Consider the following 20,510-nt stretch of genomic DNA (forward strand, 5'->3'; position numbering starts at 1 on the left):
TTCCAATGCTAAAGAGAAAAAAAGAAAAGAACAAGAAAAAAAAAAGAAAAGAAAAAGAAAAAATAGAAAAAAGAAAGGGAGAAACAAATAAAACGCATTTACATCGTTTTATTTCGATATAAACGAATCATTCTATATGTTGAAGAACAGGGACTGACAAATTGATATTAATTTCTATATCGATATAAATTCGATATAAATTATTATTAGCGGTCGTCAATTAAACCATTAGTGGTATATAATAAATAATAAATTTAATATATACGACGTTGTATTTAAATAATAACGATGTAATATTTTGTAAAATTTTGTTACTTCTTTTTTTTCTTTTTTTTTTAAATTTATTTCTATTTTTTTTCTTTTCTTTTTTTTTCTCTTATCGGATATACGATAATATCAATTTTACTTTCTTGATTTCCATGAAATACATATTGATAGAGTATAATTAATATCTATTTTAATTAATATTTTTATTCGATAGACTTTTGTACATACGGAATAATAAAATAAAGGGAAGATAAATGATCGACTACTAATGAAACTATGCTCAGTCCCTGGATAATACGATTGATATCATTATTGGAAATTAGATTTGATAATTAAGGTCAGAATAAATAAGAAGTATGTTTAAATTGTTAATGATTAAAAATGCGCTTGTCGTTGATACTAATCTTATATGTCCTTGGTATACTCACATAGTATTAGACGTATTAGAGAGCTAAGCCAATGATAAATAAGATATTTAAATGGAAAAAGAAAAAAAAAAAAGAAAAAAAAGGAAAAAACAAACAAAACAAAAAAAATAAAGTGAGAAGATAAAAATAATTATTCGAAGGGAAGGAAGGAAAGAAAGGCGATAAGATACATCGGAAGATATAAAACCCTTTTCTGTACACATTGTCAATTAGATTCAGACTGATCGCAGGGATTGAAAAACGCATAAACGATTCAATGTTAATTCGATGTTTTAGCTAAACGTAATAATCGTCGTCGTTGTTAATAATATATTTAATGGAAGAAAAAAAAAATATACATATATAAAGAGAAAAAAGCGTGCGTTGTGTATATCAAGCGAACAGTGACGTAACGTTGGCGAAAAAGATCGTCTTTTCTCGAAATTTCGAATTGAAAATAAGAGAAAAGACTTTCGAGAAATATGAAAGAGTGGCAGATAATCATTCGATTTGAATTTCTTTCTTTTTTGTTTTCTCTTTTTTTTTTTTATGGAAATCTTTAAATTCTTCATTGCTTTCTTAAAAATATTATTATTATTTTTTCTTCAAATGAGATATCATGGAAATAGGACATATATACATATGAATAAATAATTTTCATTCGTTAAAAATAACAAGAGTTAACTTTAGATGAATTTAAAACTTACGTTACGTCACTGAATCGTAATTAATTATCGTACGATTAAATGAGAAAGAAAACAAAATTTACACTAATAACCGTAACATTACACTAAACATTTTTCAATGATACACGTACTTACATAATTACATGCGAAGACCAATTTTTCGTTTTGGATATAGACGTACATAGATGCACATATACACACATACGCAGATACATTTATAATTCTCCTTATCATTCCCATATCCGGTATCATTCCCTTTTTTATTAAATTTTCTCTTTCGTAATTTCTTTATATTATTCCAAATAACTCCACCATATTTATTTATCTTTTATATTTACTCTAGAACATTAAATTATCCAAAAATATCTATGCGTATCCATAAATGCACATAGATAACTCCCAAATTTTATATATATTTAAAAACTAAACGAATGATTTGTTCTCAATAAAAAAATAAATAAATAAAACCGACAGAGATAACAATGATGATTAATTATATTAATTTTTGTCACTTTGTCGAGAGTCTAAATGTCCTCAAATTTGACAAAGGATATGATACATTAATATGAAAATTAATTTTCTCCCATGAGCAAGCTGTAAAGCGATATTCTAAATTACATACATACACTTTTACACGATTACACATACTTAATGTGAATACTATCGAAAGCGCGATCGAGAACGTGATGTAAGTATAGATAAACGCGTATCTGAATGTACAATTTATTATTATTATTATTATTATTATTATTATTATTATTATAATTATAATAATAATAATTATTATAATTATCAATTATTATTATCATAATAATAATCATTATTGTAATTATAATTATAATTATTATAATTATCAATTATTATTATTATTATTATCATTATTATTATTATTGATTAGTGATCGTAAATATAACTTACTATTTTTTCAAGAATAGATCGACTACATTATGAAAAAAGAAAAGAAAAAGGGGGCAAGAAAAATGCGTTTATTTTCTGAATGAAATACTTTTGAGATAAGCAATAGATTGGCCGTGGCATAATGTTCGATAAATTAAATCTTTTTTAGACATCGAACTACCCTAACTTTTGGAATTGATTTATGTTAAATTATATTATATATTTATATATATATATATATATATATATATATATATATATATATATATAATTTATCATGCATATATAAGTAATTGATATTTTCAATGGAAAGAAAACTTTATTGATCGACCTAATCGCATTGTTTTTCTTATGCTGTATCAATGTTAGGTTCCTATCGAGATCCTAAAATAAAGAAAAGTAAATAAATAAATAAAGAAAAATAAAGAAAGAAAGAAAGAAAGAAAGAAAGAAAGAAAGAAAGAAAGAAAGAAAAATAAATAAATAAATAACGTATTTTGATCTCTACGTTTATTCTTTATATTCGAAATATAGGATCGATCTAATCTTTGTTGAAAACTTTTTAAGCTTTCCGTATGCATCTCCACGTAGGAAAATAAACAAAAAAAGAACAAACAGACAAAGAGAGAGAGAGAGAGAGAGAGAGAGAGAGAGAGAGAGAGAGAGAAAATAAAATGAAAAGAATTAAATAATATGTCAAAAAGCTATCACCCCTTTTTGAAATACACACAATAATTATCTGGACCAATAAATTTTACACTTCTATTGATACGTACTAACTCACTTAGGAAAACTACCTATATCTGATCTCTTTAAATATCAAAATATTGAGGAGGAGGAAAAAAAAGAAAGATAAAAAAAAAATTAGATAAAAAAAAAATAATAATAATAAAAAAGAAAAACGAAGAAAAAGAAGAAGTAAAAAGAAAAAATACGAGAAAAACATTCGCTATGCACTTTATTAATTCACTATTAACTAGTAACTTCTTCACCCTCCTTCGATACTTACATAAATAATTACCTGATGTGTATCCTCCTTTTTTGTACGTGTATTATACATATGTATTATCCTCGCAGGAACTACCACTACATAATCAATCAATCACCGAACACTGTGTGTCTATCGTTATCATAATATATTGTGATTAATTCAATATGTATCGAATATATATGTAGTAATATGTTACATAGCATATTTTCTGACAATTGGACGCGCTCTTCGTAGTTCATACATGAATTTGTTTAATATAAGCGAAATCTGTACAGAATAGAATCTCATATATATAAATTATATATATATATAATTATTTTTCTTTCTTTTCCATTTTTCATTCTACCGATCGAAAAGATAAGCTAAGAATTAATTGACATCGACGACATATATCGAATGAGAATGAGAATTATTATTATTATTATTATTATTATTATTATTATTATTATTATTATTATTATTATTATTATTATTATAAACTTGTTAAATTATAATTAACAATTTTCTTCGATTATATTTGTTAGATAAATAATGCAATAAGAAAAATTTTGTCAAAAACAAAAAAAAAAAAAAAAAGACAGAAAAAAAAAGAAATTAAAACCGATTTCGTGCCAGCATATTTTTTTTTTTCTCTAACAAATGTATACGATTACAAGCGACTTTCAAAGCAATTTATTCTACCTTAACTTTTCGTTAGAAATTCCAAAACAATTTTCACATAATTTGTCTAAGTTATTTTAATTGAAAATTTCAAGGGATATATAAAGGGAATTTCAAAAAGGAAAGAGAGAGAGAGAAAGAGAGAGAGAGAGAGAGAGAGAAAGAGAGCGCGTCCCGTTCGAAGATGTTCGTGTAATATATAAATAAATAAACCTATTAAAAATATAAGAATATAAGAAAAAAACAGAAAAAAATAACAAAAAAATCGAGTGAAAGAATAAAAAAAGAAACTAGGAATATAACAGACGTCAAAAACAGAATGTATTTCTATGTTCAACGAGACAGAATGACGAGTGTGTGTATGCGTGTATATATCGAACATACATATATCGAACATATAACAACAAACAACAAACAACAACAACAACAACAACAGCAACAATAATAATAATAATAGTAAAAAAAATATATATATATTATATATACATATATCGTAAACATATGTATATTGCGTATACATATTATATATAATATTGATTGTGTCGAGGCGTATACATTGTTAAAAAGCTGATTTTAGACCAAAGCAAAAAATGAGTTGATAGATTCCAGCAAATACAATATTATGCAAAGAGAAAAAAAAAGAAAGAAAAGAAAAGAAAATGAAAAAATATAAAAAACAAAAAAAAAATGAAAAAAAGAAAATACAAAGCAGCTAGCTTGTACCTTCGCAAAAAAAAGCTGTAAATTTCAAGACGTTTTGCGACGACGGTACCGAATTCCATTGATCATTATGAATGATTAAGAAAGTTAAAGAAAGAAAGAAAGAAAAAAAAAAAAAGAAATAAAAAAGAAGACAAAAAGAAAGACAGACAATGATTTATTTTTACGGATTTTGAAAAATGTCGATCCTTTGGTGATCGGTGCCGTTAAATGTCATTAATAATGCGAACGTGCATGATCCGTTTCGATGGAAAATATTGAATAAATTTTCCTCGAACATATATAAGTACACGCATGTGTGTATGTGTAGCTGTATGAGTTCGTCTATGTGTATGTATGTATATATATATATACAAATACGCACACGTACATACGAAATTGAAAAATACTGCGAACGCACGCATACATGTGTATACATATATACATATATGAAAATAAATATATAAATAAATAAATGAATATAAATATATATAATATATTATATGAATATAAATATATATAATATAATATATATATAATATAAATGAATATAAATATATATAAATATATATATATATATATATATATATATATATATATATATATATATATATATATATTCGATAAAATGCCAACCATACGAATATCGCGAATTATACTATAATTGCAATTTTAATAATGTTCATCTTCGTTTTTTTGGTTCCTCTTTTTGTTTTCATTTTATATATATATACATATATATATATATATATATATATATGTATGTGTGTGGATGTATATATATATATATATGTCGTTATATTGTTATATAATAGTTTTATTATTATTATTGTTCTTTAACTTACCGAAGATGATAAACAACGAACGTGTATGCTTTGTCGATTATTGTATTGTCATAAAGTTGAATAAATTGTAAAATTATTTTATCGTGTGAAAGGCAATATCACAAGTGACTATAACGTGACTCGTGAACGACCATATCACTGGTGACATCCTTTATGGTCGTACAACCTGTAAAAAAAGAGTGACAATATATGAAATATTAAAGAATTATTAGAACGTAATATTTAATTGATTACCTGTCAAAGCAAAAACTTGATCGATTTCTTTTTTCATCATTTCAAGAATATTTAATGCACCTTTTTCTCCAGCATAACATAAACCCCATAACATCGGTCTACCTATGAATACCTGTAATTGATTAAAAATAATATTTGTAAACTTGTCATATCTATAATTTACTTCTATATAATATTCTTTGCTTCAGCCTATAAATATTAATGAAAAATAATTATTTTATTTACTTAATAGTAACACTTTTAATAATCATTTTATATATATATATATATATATATATATATATATATATATCATATATATATAATGTAATATAAATAATCACTTGATTTAATAATAAATAAAGATATAAATATATTAATAATCTTTATAAAAAATATTATATAATCTCTTATCGTTTTAAAGTAATCATGATATAATTTTATAATATAAACATGTTTGTTTTATCGCATCGAAAGTTTTTTGTTTACCATGTTAGCGCCTAAAGCAAGAGCTTTAAAAACGTCAATGCCTTGTCTAATTCCTCCATCCATATAAATTTCTATTTTATCCTTTACTGCATTCACTATCTCTGGTAAGACTTCGATCTATAAAAAAACAAAAGATACGTAATTAAAAGTAATTACTTAGACATTTTACATTCCAAAATTTTTTAATTTTCGTATTTGAGATTTATCTAATTTTTTTGTTTTTTTTTTTTCATATTTTATATATATGTATATGTATTATACAAACACATACACAATGTGTCTCATTTTAAATGACATGATCAAATATTTCCGATCCTATTGATTTTATAAATAAATGTTTCAAATAGAAGTTGCTAAATCTCAAGAGAGAAATGTAATATTTATTGTAGCATTATTTCTTAGAGAGCCCTATTAAAGTCAATCTCAAGATATAAAAGTCATAATAATTTCTTTTATTAATAGAAATCAATATTTTAAATATAACAAAGGTTGTAGATAATATCAGCACCTACTTTTTCATCAATATTTCGTCGAATTATGGCGCCTTAAAATTTCAACAAACTGTGTAATCGCAAAAATGTGATTAAATTTTCTGTAAACATCTGATAACCGATGAATTCATTAATTAATTTCTTTTTTGTTTTGTTTTATTTATTTATTTATTTATTTGCTTATTTATTTATTTATTTTAGATTTATATATTATTAAAGTTATGATCATTTGAAACGCGATGCATTTCGACAATCATAAAGAACAATATTGCAATTAAATACAATAATAAATTTTATTTGAAATATTTGTTTATAAAACCAATGGAATCGCAGATATTTAACTATATCGTTTTAAATGAGGCACCCTATATATTATACCGATAAATTATATTTTGTTAAAATAAATAACATGTAAAAATATATTTTGTTAACATAAATAATATTTAATGCAAACCGTAGCAGGGACACCATCAACTTGACGTGCACCATGATTAGAAACTATAATGGCAGCGGCTCCATATTTCACACTTAAAATTGCATCTTCGGCAGTTAAAATACCTTTCAATATGATCGGCAGTTTCGTAATGCTAAAGATAAAAATTTCTTTCTAAAAAAAATTCTTTAAAATTTTCTTTTCAAAGAATAGAATTTTTAATAAATTAATTATCTTGTCAATAATTAAATAATCGAAAGTTGCAATCATTTTTAATAAGATACCTTGTGTATTATAAAAAAAAAGAAAAGAATTGAAAATTTAGATAAATAATTTATGTACCTTTTGAGCCATGTAATATCTTTCCAAGAAAGTGATTGGTCGAACATTTTATTAACGTACTCGTTTAAACTTGATCCCGTTTTAGATGTGGCCATTTTATTCAACAAAGCTTCTTCAAAATTAGCTAATCTAAAAAAAAGTGTAAATTATATCTAATGTCTAATAAATTCGAGAGAGAAAGAGAGAGGAAGAGAGGGAGGGAGGAGAAAGAGAGAGAGAGAGAGAGAGAGAAGAAAAAAAATAAAAGAATATATTTATATGTACCTCAAATGTTTAGGAAGTGAAAATTTGTTTCTCAAATCGGCTCGTCTGTCGCCAAAAATTGGCGCGTCTATTGTAAGAACGAGTGCTTTGAAGCCAGCTTTCTCGGCTCGCCTTATTAAATTTAATGTAATGTTTCGATCGATGTAAACGTAAAGTTGAAACCATTTTATACATTTCGGTGCTACCTTCGCGACTTCTTCGATACTGCTGGTTGATATAGTCGAGAGTATAAATATCGTTCCCGCTGCTTCGGCAGCTATAAATAAATAAATAGAAAATAAATAAATAAATCTATAATACAAATTTGCCGATATCGCGTTTTAACACTTTGTTAAAAATAAATCATGAATTATCTTTATATAATATAAATATATAATAGTTAATATATAAAAATTGCATAATAGTTAAAAAATATATTATTTTTATACGTATAATAAATGTAATAATATATATGTTTAAGTAATATACATTTTAATTCGAAAAAGAAAAGAAAAGAAAAGAGTTACCTAACCTCGAATACAAAATTTCGAATACAAAAATTGATTTTCGATCGCCAACGGGTCAATACGTCCGAAATGTAATTCAAAGTTAGCGTACTCTAGCGTCGTGGCGATCAATCAACGGTAATACAATATACGCATGCGTATAATCGACCTTTATACACTCACCTTTATCATATCCCCTCTACTCGCGTTTTAACTAGCGAAGTCAATGTTATTACTGTTGCCGGTTTATTCGGCGCGTAACGTTCGGTCTATCATTTTTTGCGCGATGTACGCCGATAAATATATTTTTCTTTATAGGAACGATAGATGAGAAATATTCTTGATAAATAGTATTAAGTGAGGTTAATAAACTACGTATTAGATATGACAGAGGATCGTTCGAAATGATGAGACGAAATGTGATAAGTCTCGTTAAGTTCTTTTTTTTGGGAGTATTTACCGTTTTTCTCACTGTAATTATCTTTCGATATATTAGACGACCACATAATCGTGAATCAACAAGCCCACAAGTTTCATTTGCATTGATAGAAAATGGAGGAAAGCTTCCAATGGATTTGACTCAAAATTTTAATAAACAGGTAAGCTTTACCTACTTTCTCTCTCTCTCTCTCTCTCTCTCTCTCTCTCTCTCTCTCTCTTTCTTTCTCTCTCGTCTTCTTTTCTTTCTACTTTCTCTGTTAGTTCGAAGCTGTCTACCGAGAGGAAGGTCAAAGACCCATTCATCCTGCGCGCGACCATTTAAGCGAGTCAAACAGGTTGCGTGACATTCCACGTTAGTTTGACTTTCACGTGCAAAGTCGTATTTAACAATCGTGGACCCGTGTCACGTGTATTTTCTATCGATTTCATTGAAAGCGAATCTCTTTCGAAATGATTGTCCTTCCAAATATGACCTTTACATTTATGAATATCTTTATGTTTTATAAATTGATAAATTTATTTTTGTCTTCTTTCTTTTCTTTTTAATTCTATTGACAGTTTATGTACTTGTTGAGAATTCATTGTGCTTACATATTTTTAATATGTTGTTTAACTGTGTCTATTTCTTCTTAGACTTATCATTCTAACAAATGTTTGCATATATATGATACATAACATCTGGGTAAATATGCAATGTATCAAATAGGTCATATCACTTATCAATGACATTATCTGTACATTGTAGGTATAATATTTCATAGGAATAGCATGGTAATATTTCAATAGGAATAAAGATAAATGTATTTTACATGACATATTATTTTCTTTTTTGTACAGGATGTGGATGAAAAGATCGATTGGCACAATTATAAACAGATAAAAGAAGATGCAAAAAGAAGTGGGACAGGAGAGCAAGGAAAGCCAGCGTTTTTATCCCCTTCTCTTGATGCACTGAAGGAAAAATTATATAAAACCAATGGTTTCAATGCCGCTTTAAGCGATGAAATTTCTTTGAATCGTTCAATTCCAGATATTAGACATTCTGAATGTAAAAAAAAAAAATATTTGAGGACACTCGATCCTGTCTCTGTGGTAATCTCTTTTCACAATGAACACTTTAGTACTTTAATGCGTACATGCTGGAGCGTTATTAACCGTTCTCCACCTTCACTTCTCTATGAGATTATACTAGTCGATGATGCCAGCACAAAGGTAGAATTAAAAAACAAGTTGGATGATTACGTAAAGAAACATATGCCAAAGGTAAAGATAATACGATTACCAAAACGATCAGGATTAATAAGAGGCCGATTAGCTGGCGCAAAAAAAGCAGTATCTAAAATTCTCGTCTTCCTAGATTCGCACAGTGAAACCAATGTGAACTGGCTACCACCGCTTTTAGAACCAATTGCTCAAGATTATAAAACTTGTGTCTGCCCCTTTATCGACGTAATAGCATATGAAACATTTGAATACAGGGCCCAAGATGAAGGTGCTAGAGGTGCCTTCGATTGGGAATTGTATTACAAACGTTTACCACTACTTCCAGAAGATCTAAAACAACCTGCTGAGCCATTTAAGAGCCCGGTCATGGCCGGCGGTCTGTTTGCTATAAGTGCAAAATTTTTCTGGGAACTGGGTGGTTATGATTCTGGTTTAGATATATGGGGTGGAGAACAATATGAATTGTCATTTAAAATATGGCAATGCGGTGGTCAAATGTATGATGCTCCTTGTTCAAGAGTGGGCCATATTTACAGGAAATTTCCACCCTTTCCTAATCCTGGTCGTGGAGACTTCTTAGGAAAAAATTACAAGAGAGTAGCAGAAGTATGGATGGATGAATACGCAGAATATATTTACCGTAGACGACCTCATTTACGATCATTAGATCCAGGCAATTTAACGGAACAGAGAAAGCTTCGAAAGAAATTACATTGCAAACCGTTCAAGTGGTTTATGGAAAATATAGCCTTTGATCTTGTAGAAGTATATCCACCGATAGAGCCTGATGATTTCGCTTCAGGAGAAATCAGAAATATGGGAGCACCAGAATTATGTCTTGATGCTAAGAAAATGAAAAAAGATGAGATTATAAAGGTAGATACTTGTAAAAAAGATAATCCAGTATTATCAGGAGAACAAGAGTTTAAATTGACATGGCACAAAGACATTAGACCAAAAGATCGCACAGATTGTTTAGACGTATCTAGATCAGATATCAAAGCCCCAGTCAGTTTATATCCTTGTCATGGAAAACAGGGTAATCAGTTATGGCGATACGACGTAGAAAAACAATGGTTGATGCATGGTTATGTACCAAGATGTTTGGATACTGATCCAGGTAGTAAGAAGGTTTACGTGACTGCATGTGATCAATCGTCTCCTACTCAAAAATGGAGAATAGAAAATGTCAATATGAAAGCTATAAATAATTGGGAGAACGTGGGACCAAAGCTCAAATAAATTTCTTCCTTTCTATTGCCATAATTTTATATTACATTGAGTTACACTCTTAAGCCTTGCAATTTCGATTGAATGTAAATATTGGCAGATCCTGCTGTTTCCAACTAGTCATTCTACGTTGAGATTCAATTACTGTACTTTAGTCGATTGAAAGAAAGTTTTTAGATATGGAAATGAAGATTTGCGCTCTATATGAGAGAAATACGATTTTATATCTAATACATATAAAAAAGAAATCTCTTTTTAAACATTTTATTTTTATCTCGTTTTATTACGATCGATTAACATTATTCATAAGAGCGTACTATTTGCTGTGTGCCTTAATTCTAACGGCTGCATTTAATAACACCATGTAAAAAAATAAATTAGAAACATCAACAGGTTTGTTATTCGACTGAACGGTATAAAGTTAAGTAGATTATATTACGATATGGTTGCCATAGGAAGAGATTTGCCCTTTCATAAATTATTAGAAGAAAAGATGAGGTGCTAATAATGATATCATATTTTATATATTTCTAAGTGAGCATTCTATAACTTTAGTTAGAAATATAGAGGGTGCTATAATAAAAATTTCTATCACATTTGTGCCGAGAAAATATCAAATTATTCATCGAAAGAATTTATTGAATATTTTAACATATGTATGATAATAATATCATAGATAAGATTTATTCAAACAGAAAAAGAAGTCAACGTTTTTTAGCTCTCAAATATTCAAAAGATATCTGTTGATAAGATTTCAAAAAGAATCTATAAAATTAATAGATTAGGAGATATTACTTGAAAAAATTTCAAAGATATCTGAATAAAAATATAGTGATATATATATATATATATATATTCACACGCATTTAATAATAATAACAAATATATATATTTAAATATTTTTATAATATATATATATATATGAAATAGATATTTGTCTCATACATACATATATTTATAAATTTATTTAAATATATATTAAATTATAATTTAAATTATAAAATATATATATATATATATATATATATATATAAAACTAATAAATCTAATTCAAATGAATGATTAAAATAGATTCGAAAAGAAAATATATTTCTACTATTTATAAAAAATAAGACAGTAGACGAATAAAAATCATAGAATCATTGACTAATAAAACAAGGAATTATTTATATTTAACAGAATAAAAATAGAAGCAATAATCATAACGAAAAATTAAATCAAATTGAAAAAATAATTTTAATTGAATAATTCACTTTAAACGATTAGTATAACTAAATATACATACATATATATATATATACACACACACACACACAGACACCCATAAATATAGGTACATTTCTCAAAAGCGTAATAATTATTAAGTGACTGTGATTATGACGATTATGATGAAGATTATGATAATAAAAATCTGGTAACATTCGAATATTATTAATATTTTTTTAAAACATTTATATAGTTTAATAAATATCTAGGACTATTTTTCTTTTCCTTAAATGATTATTAATATCAAATTTCAACTTACCTTTAACATTAGCACATTCACCATCGGGATGTGCCATGCGTTGCATTGCAGATGGTGCTACTCCCAATGGTATAGAAATTTTTTCACCTAATATCGTCGTGCTTATGTCTCTTTTTGAAACATCTCGAAGAAATCTAGGTTTTATTCGATACCTAAATAATAACACATAATTCATATAATTAATTCATCCAAATTTTTTATTTATTAATATGAAAATTTGAATTTTGTTATTTTCTCTTTTTTGTTTTATTTTGTTTATAAAATATTTATAAAATTTGTTCTTTTTTCGAAACATCCAGAAGACATTTGTGTTTTATTCGAAACATGAACGAAATAAATTTAATCAATTCATTTGAATTTCATATGTAATAAAAATTCAAATTTGATATTGTTTTGTTTTGTTGTTTTTTCCCTCTTACAAAATATAAATTTAATAAAATTTTTTCAAATAAGTAAAATGGATTACGTATCGTATGAATGTTATCAATGCTAACTTATCATAATTTCATAATAATCATTTTTAAACAAGCTCCCGGTTGTCGATAATAATATCATCAACAATAATATCTCTGTTATAAGACAATATTATTATCAGGCGTATAAATAATACGATCTTTGTACCTCTTAAAAGCTTCTCTGTTCCATCGTAAACTAGATTCTTCACCGGCTCCGCTTTTATAATAATCTCTTACGATTGGCGTCAGATTGTTAATCGCATATTTTTCGTAATCTTCCAAGCATACGAAGTTCAACATTTTCCTTTAAAAATAAAAATAATGAAAAAAGGAAAAAAGAAAAAACATACAAGTACAAAAATGAAAAAGCAAAAGAAATTTGAATCGAAAATAAATATTTTATAATAAAATTATTTAGAAATTTCGTAATTTACACGTTTCATGACCCTCAACTTCGTCGAAGATAACTGTAACTCTCTCTCTCTCTTTCTCTCTCTTATCAGGGAAAATATATTTTTTTTTATTTTCAATTCAATTCAACGCATTTGTATTATCAATAATAACACATACACACACAATACAAAATTGCTTAAAGTATTTATGAGATTAAATTTTTTCTTCTTTAGACGTAAATAAGATAAGACGATAAAAAAGATAATTATTATGTAACAAGCAGAAAATTATTTAATCGTTTTCTATAATAATATTTTTTCTTTTTTTGTCTTTTTTTTTATTTTTTATTTTTTTATTTTTCTATTTTTTTTTTTTTTTTTTTTTTTTTTTTTTTTTTAATTAAAAATATCAAATAGAAAAAAAAACTTACTGCGAGAAAATCAAAATATCGTGGAAAATAAATTGATATTATATCGTTGAAAAATTTTCGCTTAGAAGGAACAACTAGATTCTGAAGAAGAAGAGAATCAAAGAGTACATCGATCGTCTTGGCCGTCTGGCGTATAACTGACACCAAGAACGAAAATCACTAACATAATCCATCGTATTCATCGAATGTGAACTATGTATAACGTTACTGATAAAGATGTTTATATACTTGGTAATATACCATCAAGTTGAAGAAGATTTATTCGAAGAGAGAATTTTTTGTTTCTTGTTATTACATTTATCATTATCTTTTTTTTTTCTATTTAATTTTTTCAAAGAGAAGATTTATTCATTCGAGCCTTTTCATTCGATTTTTTTTTATTTATTTTGTATTTCTTTCTTTTTCTTTTTTTTTATATCTTTTTTTCGAAAAACAAACTTCACATTCATCTCTCACTGATGGATTTGATCTTTGATATGTCCAAGATCTCTTACGAATTCATGAAAACCCATTAAAGCAAATCAATTATACAAAATATATATTTTTCTGTTTCGACTGTTCAATGATGATGTGAGAAATACATTGATCAAATATGATTACATATACCAGTAAAAATATATAATAGAAATAAAAATTTATTTAACTTTACGTCGGCATTTAATAAAATAAAAGATTAAATTAAATTTATCGTCAGGTGCCTGAATTAATTCGATGATATTCTTTTTATGATTTTTCAGTTTCATTTACAAAAGAAAAAGAAACTATTAATATGTTACGAAATATTTTATAAGTTTTTATTTTCTATTACTTTTTCCCATCTTTTCGATGGATTATAAATTGTCTTCTCAAAAGAAAGACACTGATTTTATGGCAATGTAATCATTGATTCACTTTTGTACGTTATCTACGATGTTGGAATGATATCAGAGCGTATTTAAATAAATGATTTGGGTATTCATAATTCAACAAATATTTAAGATTTTTTCGTGAGTACGATAATACGTATTTGTTTAAAAAAAGAAAAAAGAAAAAAAAAATAATAATAATGCATGCGCACGTATACTTGAGAAAAAAATTATAATCGTGAATATGCAGGCCAATTTGAAACATTCATCTTTCTCCTCTAATACTTTTTTCTAACTTTAATCAAAAACAAAGATATGGCTTTGTTACATTATTACAGAATAATAATATTTACAAAATATATCGTTAACTAATCACTTTTCGGCATTGTATCCGTATACTTTTTTTATTCCAAATGGCACGAAGAATCAATTTGTACAAAAAAGATTCATATATAAATATAAAGTTCCGTTCAAATAAATACGGATGACCTTAAGAAAAAAATCCTTCCAATCGTCCAGATGTATCCCTTCGAGTGTCACTTTCTCTGAATGATTTTTTTTTCTATAAAATCATAAATAACGGTAACATTTAGATTTAGATTGATTTAAATGACTCATAAACCTGTATAACATAAATCGATATATCGTTGTATGGAGAAGGGACCCATGGATTACGGGGCTCGAGACGATTGCCATGATCATCTGTGCGCTTAAATCCTTCGATGATAATCCACCATCTTAAAAATAAATATAACGATAGTACAACAATTTGAAAATAATTAATGATTCCTTTTAAACATTACTTTATTACATTCCGTTAAAAATAATACACAAAAAAATTCAAGAGACTCGTTGATGATGATGGAGCTTTTTCGATTCTCGAACGTATCGCGATATTCGAAATCAAAAGCACCGTTACTCTTGCTTTCGTTATCTTTTCTTTTCTTTTTTTTTTTTTTGTTTCTTCTTCACTCTCTTTTTTTTTTTTTTTTTTTTTTTTTTTTTTTTATACATAAAACTTGATGTATTGTATTTAGTATCTTTGTTTTTACGCCGCTCGATAGGATCGCTTAAGTTCGATAATATACATTCTCGATTATTGATTAAATCAATCGGTTTTATTTGCTCGTTTGGTGCTTCAAATCAACGCGAAGAGAAACGATGGAGTTCGAGATTTGAACTCGATCGATCGATCTATCAATTAATCTATCGATCTAAAGCGAGGCGTATGTATATTGTACGTACTTACATCGATCGACTTTATCATTTTTCTCCATTTTTTCTTTTCTTTCTTTCTCTCTTTCTTTTTTTTCATCATTCTATATCCTACGTAAATATCATTTATATGAATGTAAATCTTGCATCGAACGAGAAACAAGACGAAGAAAGAGGAATCAAGATTTAATTTCGTACAAAAAATGCGCCATTTTTTTCCTTTTGAAAATGATTTAATCGATATCAAGATTCTTTTCTTCTCTCTCTCTCTCTCTCTCTCTCTCTCTCTCTTTCACTTTTATTATTAATTATGTATAATTTACTTCGATAAAATATTTTCGTAAATGCTTCGTTCGAAATAATACGAGCTTAAATAATTATCTCCTTTCTATTCGAACGAATATTAATAAAATCGATTCGTGTATTAGAATCATCTTCGCGTTGCATTGCTTTTGTTTTTTTTGTATCTCGATCCTTCGATCGAGGAATGAATAACAACGCTTACAGACGCTTAACAGTTGGTCAATTTTGAGTATCGTCCAAATGATCGTATACAAAGTGTCTAAATTTTAAACAATATGATCAAATATCTCCGATCCTGTTGACTTTATTAACCTAATGTTTCAAACGAAAGTAGCTAAGTTTTGAACAGAAAATGTTATATTTATTGTAGCTATTTTATAAAGCGCGCTTGTCGTTAAAATAAAAAAATTATGGAGAACAATTACTGTGAGTTTGACAACAATAGCCTCTATATAATAGCTATTGTAATAAATATTTTCAAATTTCTTTCTCAGAACCTAACGACTTTTATTTTTATCAATTTCTTTATAGAAACAATATGATTGATGATATTTGGTTGTATTGTTTAAAATGAAACACTCCGCATATATGTGGTTTTCTAGTTTCGAAATCGTATCGTTCGAAGAAATTACGAAATCGAATTGCGCGCTCTCGAAAAGCTTCACTTTCGGCCATTTTTATTTTATTTACATAACTTCATTCGCAATCGAGATTGTTTCTCAAGTTTATATAGCAAGTATGTATGTCATTTCTCTCGTCATCTCATTTTTATAATATATCGTTGATTCTCGAATGAAGGAATTTAAAAATTCGCCTTCTTTGTAAATATTAGTAAATACTAAAAAGTATTTCAAACACTTTGGATTCAGAGTTAATAAAAAATATTATACAGAGCCCGTTTGGTATATATATATATATTTTTTTCTTTTTCTTTCTTTTTCTTCTAATCGCATAACACATTTATCAAAGTTTCTTCGACTTTCAATCGATATCAATTAATTACTCGGGACAATAATATTGTCTTCATATTTACGTGAAATAATATAATAATAAAAGAAAATGAATATAAGAAAAAGAAAAAAAGAAAAAAGAAACGGGCTAAGATAATATTTGATTATAAATATATCCGCGTAGAAAGGCAGCATAAACCGTAATCGTATTCTCGTACCTCGAGCACTTCCTTGTGTCTTGGTCCCTTGATTACGATTCTAATCTCTCCTGCAATCATTCATTTTCATATTAGTCGTATTCGACTGATATAGAAAAAAAGAAAAAGAAAAAAGAAAAAGAAAAAAGTAAGATAAGAGATTTCACTGTTATTTCATGTCGAAGATTCACAGAAAGGGGCTTCGCGTAGTATATCTTCCTATATATATTATATATACACGCACGCGCGCGCGCACACGCACACATTCACACACACGTATATCAAATAATAACAATAGAGTATAAACTACTACAATTGTGTAATTAATTTTGTATCTTATATGTACAACTATCTTAATATCATCGAGAGCACAACGTTAGAGAAAGTATGATTAATTTATATGCTAACAAATAAACATGACTCGCACGATCATGAACACTTAAAACAATAAAATTATTTGTTAGTTTTCTCTTAGAACCTTTTACATAATTAATGACGATATTAGTGCGTTATCAAAATTTTCTAATCAAATATAATATCATTCATCGCCCGCGTCCAAATTGATTCTTTTCTTCTGATCCTTTTTCTTTGTTAATTTTTTTTTTTCTTTTATCAAAACAATTGTACGTAAGTTATTACCTTTTTCTCCTCTAAAATTTGTTAAAAAAGATGTTTAGTTTCTTACGATCCCGTGCATATATCATTTTCTTTTCGTACGAAACATCAATTAAAATTATTTGTTTAGTTTTATTGGAAAGATCATAGAATAGTGGTAATTCGACGTTAGATTTTTCGAATAAGCTTTGTAATAATTTGAAATATTTTGTTTATTATACAATAAATATAGGAAGAATTTTGGCACAGTCTTTTTCTTTTCTTTTTTATTATTTTTTATTTTCCGTTAAATTTACCTCGAAAGATAAAAATAATTATTACTCGATATTTGTTTAATTATTTACTGCAACAATAAAATTATAATAACAATAAAACTGTGCCAATATTTTTCTCGGTCACTGTAATTACGATGATTATTTCAAATCATTATAAATAAATTATAATATTGTTATCACAGAATTTATACAATGAGATTAGGAGCAACAAAAAATTTACAGGACTCGAACGACTCGACCGTTTCATTTTCTCAAAAAAAAAAAAAAAAAAAATTTATGCGTTGATATTTATAAAATATTTTGAAATCGATATTATAAAATTGCCAATATGTGATTTGATGCATGATCATACTTTTTCCTTTGCGAGTTTAAACTCACAAGTCTCTTTTTTTATTTTTATTAATGAAAAAGAAAAAAAGAAGAAGAAACGAAATTCCAAAGAATTCAAGTTCAACCAAATCAGAAAATGTTAGACTAGGCTTGATTATTAAAAAAACAATAATAATAATAACAACAACGAAAAATAACAACAATATCAAATAGGAAAAATAAAGAATGTAAAAAAAAGAAAAAAGAAAATCGTTTTCGACGTGTTGAACTTCGAATCCAATTTCTGAATATCTTCGAATCCAACGAGAATTATTTTATGTTTTCTATTTTTTCTTTCTTCTTAAATAGATTAATACGAAAATGAGAGAAAAACAAAGAGAAAAGGAGGAAGACGATTGTGTTACAATTATTATTGCGATTATTAACGTCAATTTCTATTTTTCATAATGACGATTTTCTTAATCGATCGGGAAAAGCTCTTTTTTCTGTTCTGTTTTTTTTTAAATTGAAGTTGGAAACTATTAAAATGGAAATATCGATTATATCGTGAAAAAGAAAATTATTAGAAATATGTTAGAAATATGCTCGAAGTAGAACAATTAGAAATTCGGAATAAAGATTGTTTCGGGCTGTACATCATTCGATTAATTCTTTAAGATTGCGATATTATTATATCGTTAATGTAATAATCGTCTCGAGGTGTCACATACAATTATCATAAACAATTTATTCATATCCATAGTCCTTCTCCGCAAGATATCAAACTATATATCTATGTATATATATATATATATTTTTTTTGTATTAATATTCGGGTAATAATAAAAAAAAAATAAAATAAAATAAAGAAATTCATAGTTCCCAAACTAAAGATCGAGTGAGCCTATTACAAAAAAAAAAAAGAAAAAAAAAAAAGAAAAAAGAAATTCTTTTTTATTGTAATATTATCCTTTGAACGAATAAATAATTTTCCTTTTATAAATTCAAACAATCGCTCGTATCGTGAAAGTTTGGGAACCGAATATGAAAAAATAACAAGTTCTCAATGTAAAAATGCATAACAACACATAGACTCGTTCGATTAAATCGAGTTAAACGATGTGCAAATTGTAATTATATATTATACGAGTTCCCTTAGAACTTATTTTATTTTTGTCTTTCTTTTTTATTCCAAATACGAAAAAAAAGAAACAAATATATATATATATATATATATATATATATATATATATATATATATATATATATATATATGTATATATATATATGTATGTATATATATATATATGTATGTATATATGATCCGTCGATAAGAATTTTTAATTATATTAAAATGATAATTCAATGAAATTACAATTCGTCCATCGTTATATTCGATTCGATACATTATTGACAAAAAGACACACATACGTACAAATCGAATTCTCTCTTGCACTCGTAGTTATATTCCTTTTATACGTAAGAAGGAAATTCGCATTATAATATTACACACGATTTTATACATAGTTTCTTATCATCCTCTGGCTCGATCGATATATATTCAATTTAACAAGAATCAAAAATGAAATGCTTTATTCTTCGCACGTCTTCTTACGAATTGTAATAACGAAACACTTCACTTTTTTTATCGATCAAATAATATTAATATAGACATCTCTTTGAATGAGTAATATCTATGTATCGAAGTTTCGGTCAATTCACATCAATGAATTCATTTCGGGTTTCATTAAATAGATCATAATACTAGGAAAGTTTGGAAAAAAAATTTTCGGATTTTGACATTTGTATATAAATTTCTTAAATAAATGATGAGTTATTTATAATTCAAATTATTAAAAATTTTTGCGAGATGAGATCGTCTGAAAAAAAGAAAAAGAAGAACAAAAAATAATAATAATAATAATAATAATTTT

General features: G+C 26.5%; 2 protein-coding genes across 7 annotated transcripts in view; one reads left to right on the forward strand and one right to left on the reverse strand.

Moving 5' to 3' along the window:
- The window catches only part of LOC124950457 (2-Hydroxyacid oxidase 1), a 34,450-nt gene that overhangs the window by 9,430 nt on the left and 4,510 nt on the right, over nucleotides 1-20,510 (reverse strand). For 2 of the 5 annotated variants that reach the window (XM_047497181.1, XM_047497180.1), the window contains exons 1-9: nucleotides 13,868-15,449; nucleotides 13,211-13,348; nucleotides 12,590-12,741; nucleotides 7,685-7,940; nucleotides 7,421-7,549; nucleotides 7,100-7,232; nucleotides 6,155-6,271; nucleotides 5,687-5,798; nucleotides 5,453-5,618 (exon numbers count right to left, since the gene is read on the reverse strand). In XM_047497181.1, the coding sequence (XP_047353137.1) occupies nucleotides 5,551-5,618; nucleotides 5,687-5,798; nucleotides 6,155-6,271; nucleotides 7,100-7,232; nucleotides 7,421-7,549; nucleotides 7,685-7,940; nucleotides 12,590-12,741; nucleotides 13,211-13,344 (1,101 nt within the window). In that variant the 5' untranslated portion in view covers nucleotides 13,345-13,348; nucleotides 13,868-15,449 and the 3' untranslated portion in view covers nucleotides 5,453-5,550. Of the gene's footprint in view, nucleotides 1-2,558; nucleotides 3,516-5,452; nucleotides 5,619-5,686; nucleotides 5,799-6,154; nucleotides 6,272-7,099; nucleotides 7,233-7,420; nucleotides 7,550-7,684; nucleotides 7,941-12,589; nucleotides 12,742-13,210; nucleotides 13,349-13,867; nucleotides 15,450-20,510 lie in introns of those variants that run through there. The other 3 variants (XM_047497182.1, XM_047497183.1, XM_047497184.1) reach the window with 3 other exon arrangements.
- Nucleotides 8,342-11,100, forward strand: LOC124950453 (N-acetylgalactosaminyltransferase 6-like). 2 transcript variants are annotated; one of them, XM_047497176.1, is made up of 3 exons: nucleotides 8,342-8,768; nucleotides 9,448-9,702; nucleotides 9,793-11,100. In XM_047497176.1, exons 1-3 carry the CDS (start codon nucleotides 8,574-8,576, stop codon nucleotides 11,074-11,076), a joined length of 1,734 nt encoding a protein of 577 aa, XP_047353132.1. In that variant the 5' UTR covers nucleotides 8,342-8,573; the 3' UTR covers nucleotides 11,077-11,100. The 2 variants fall into 2 exon arrangements, with proteins under 2 accessions (XP_047353132.1, XP_047353131.1); XM_047497175.1 differs by having other exon boundaries at nucleotides 8,343-8,768; nucleotides 9,448-11,100.

Source organism: Vespa velutina, chromosome 7 (genome assembly GCF_912470025.1).
Source record: "Vespa velutina chromosome 7, iVesVel2.1, whole genome shotgun sequence".
Lineage (NCBI taxonomy): Eukaryota > Metazoa > Arthropoda > Insecta > Hymenoptera > Vespidae > Vespa > Vespa velutina.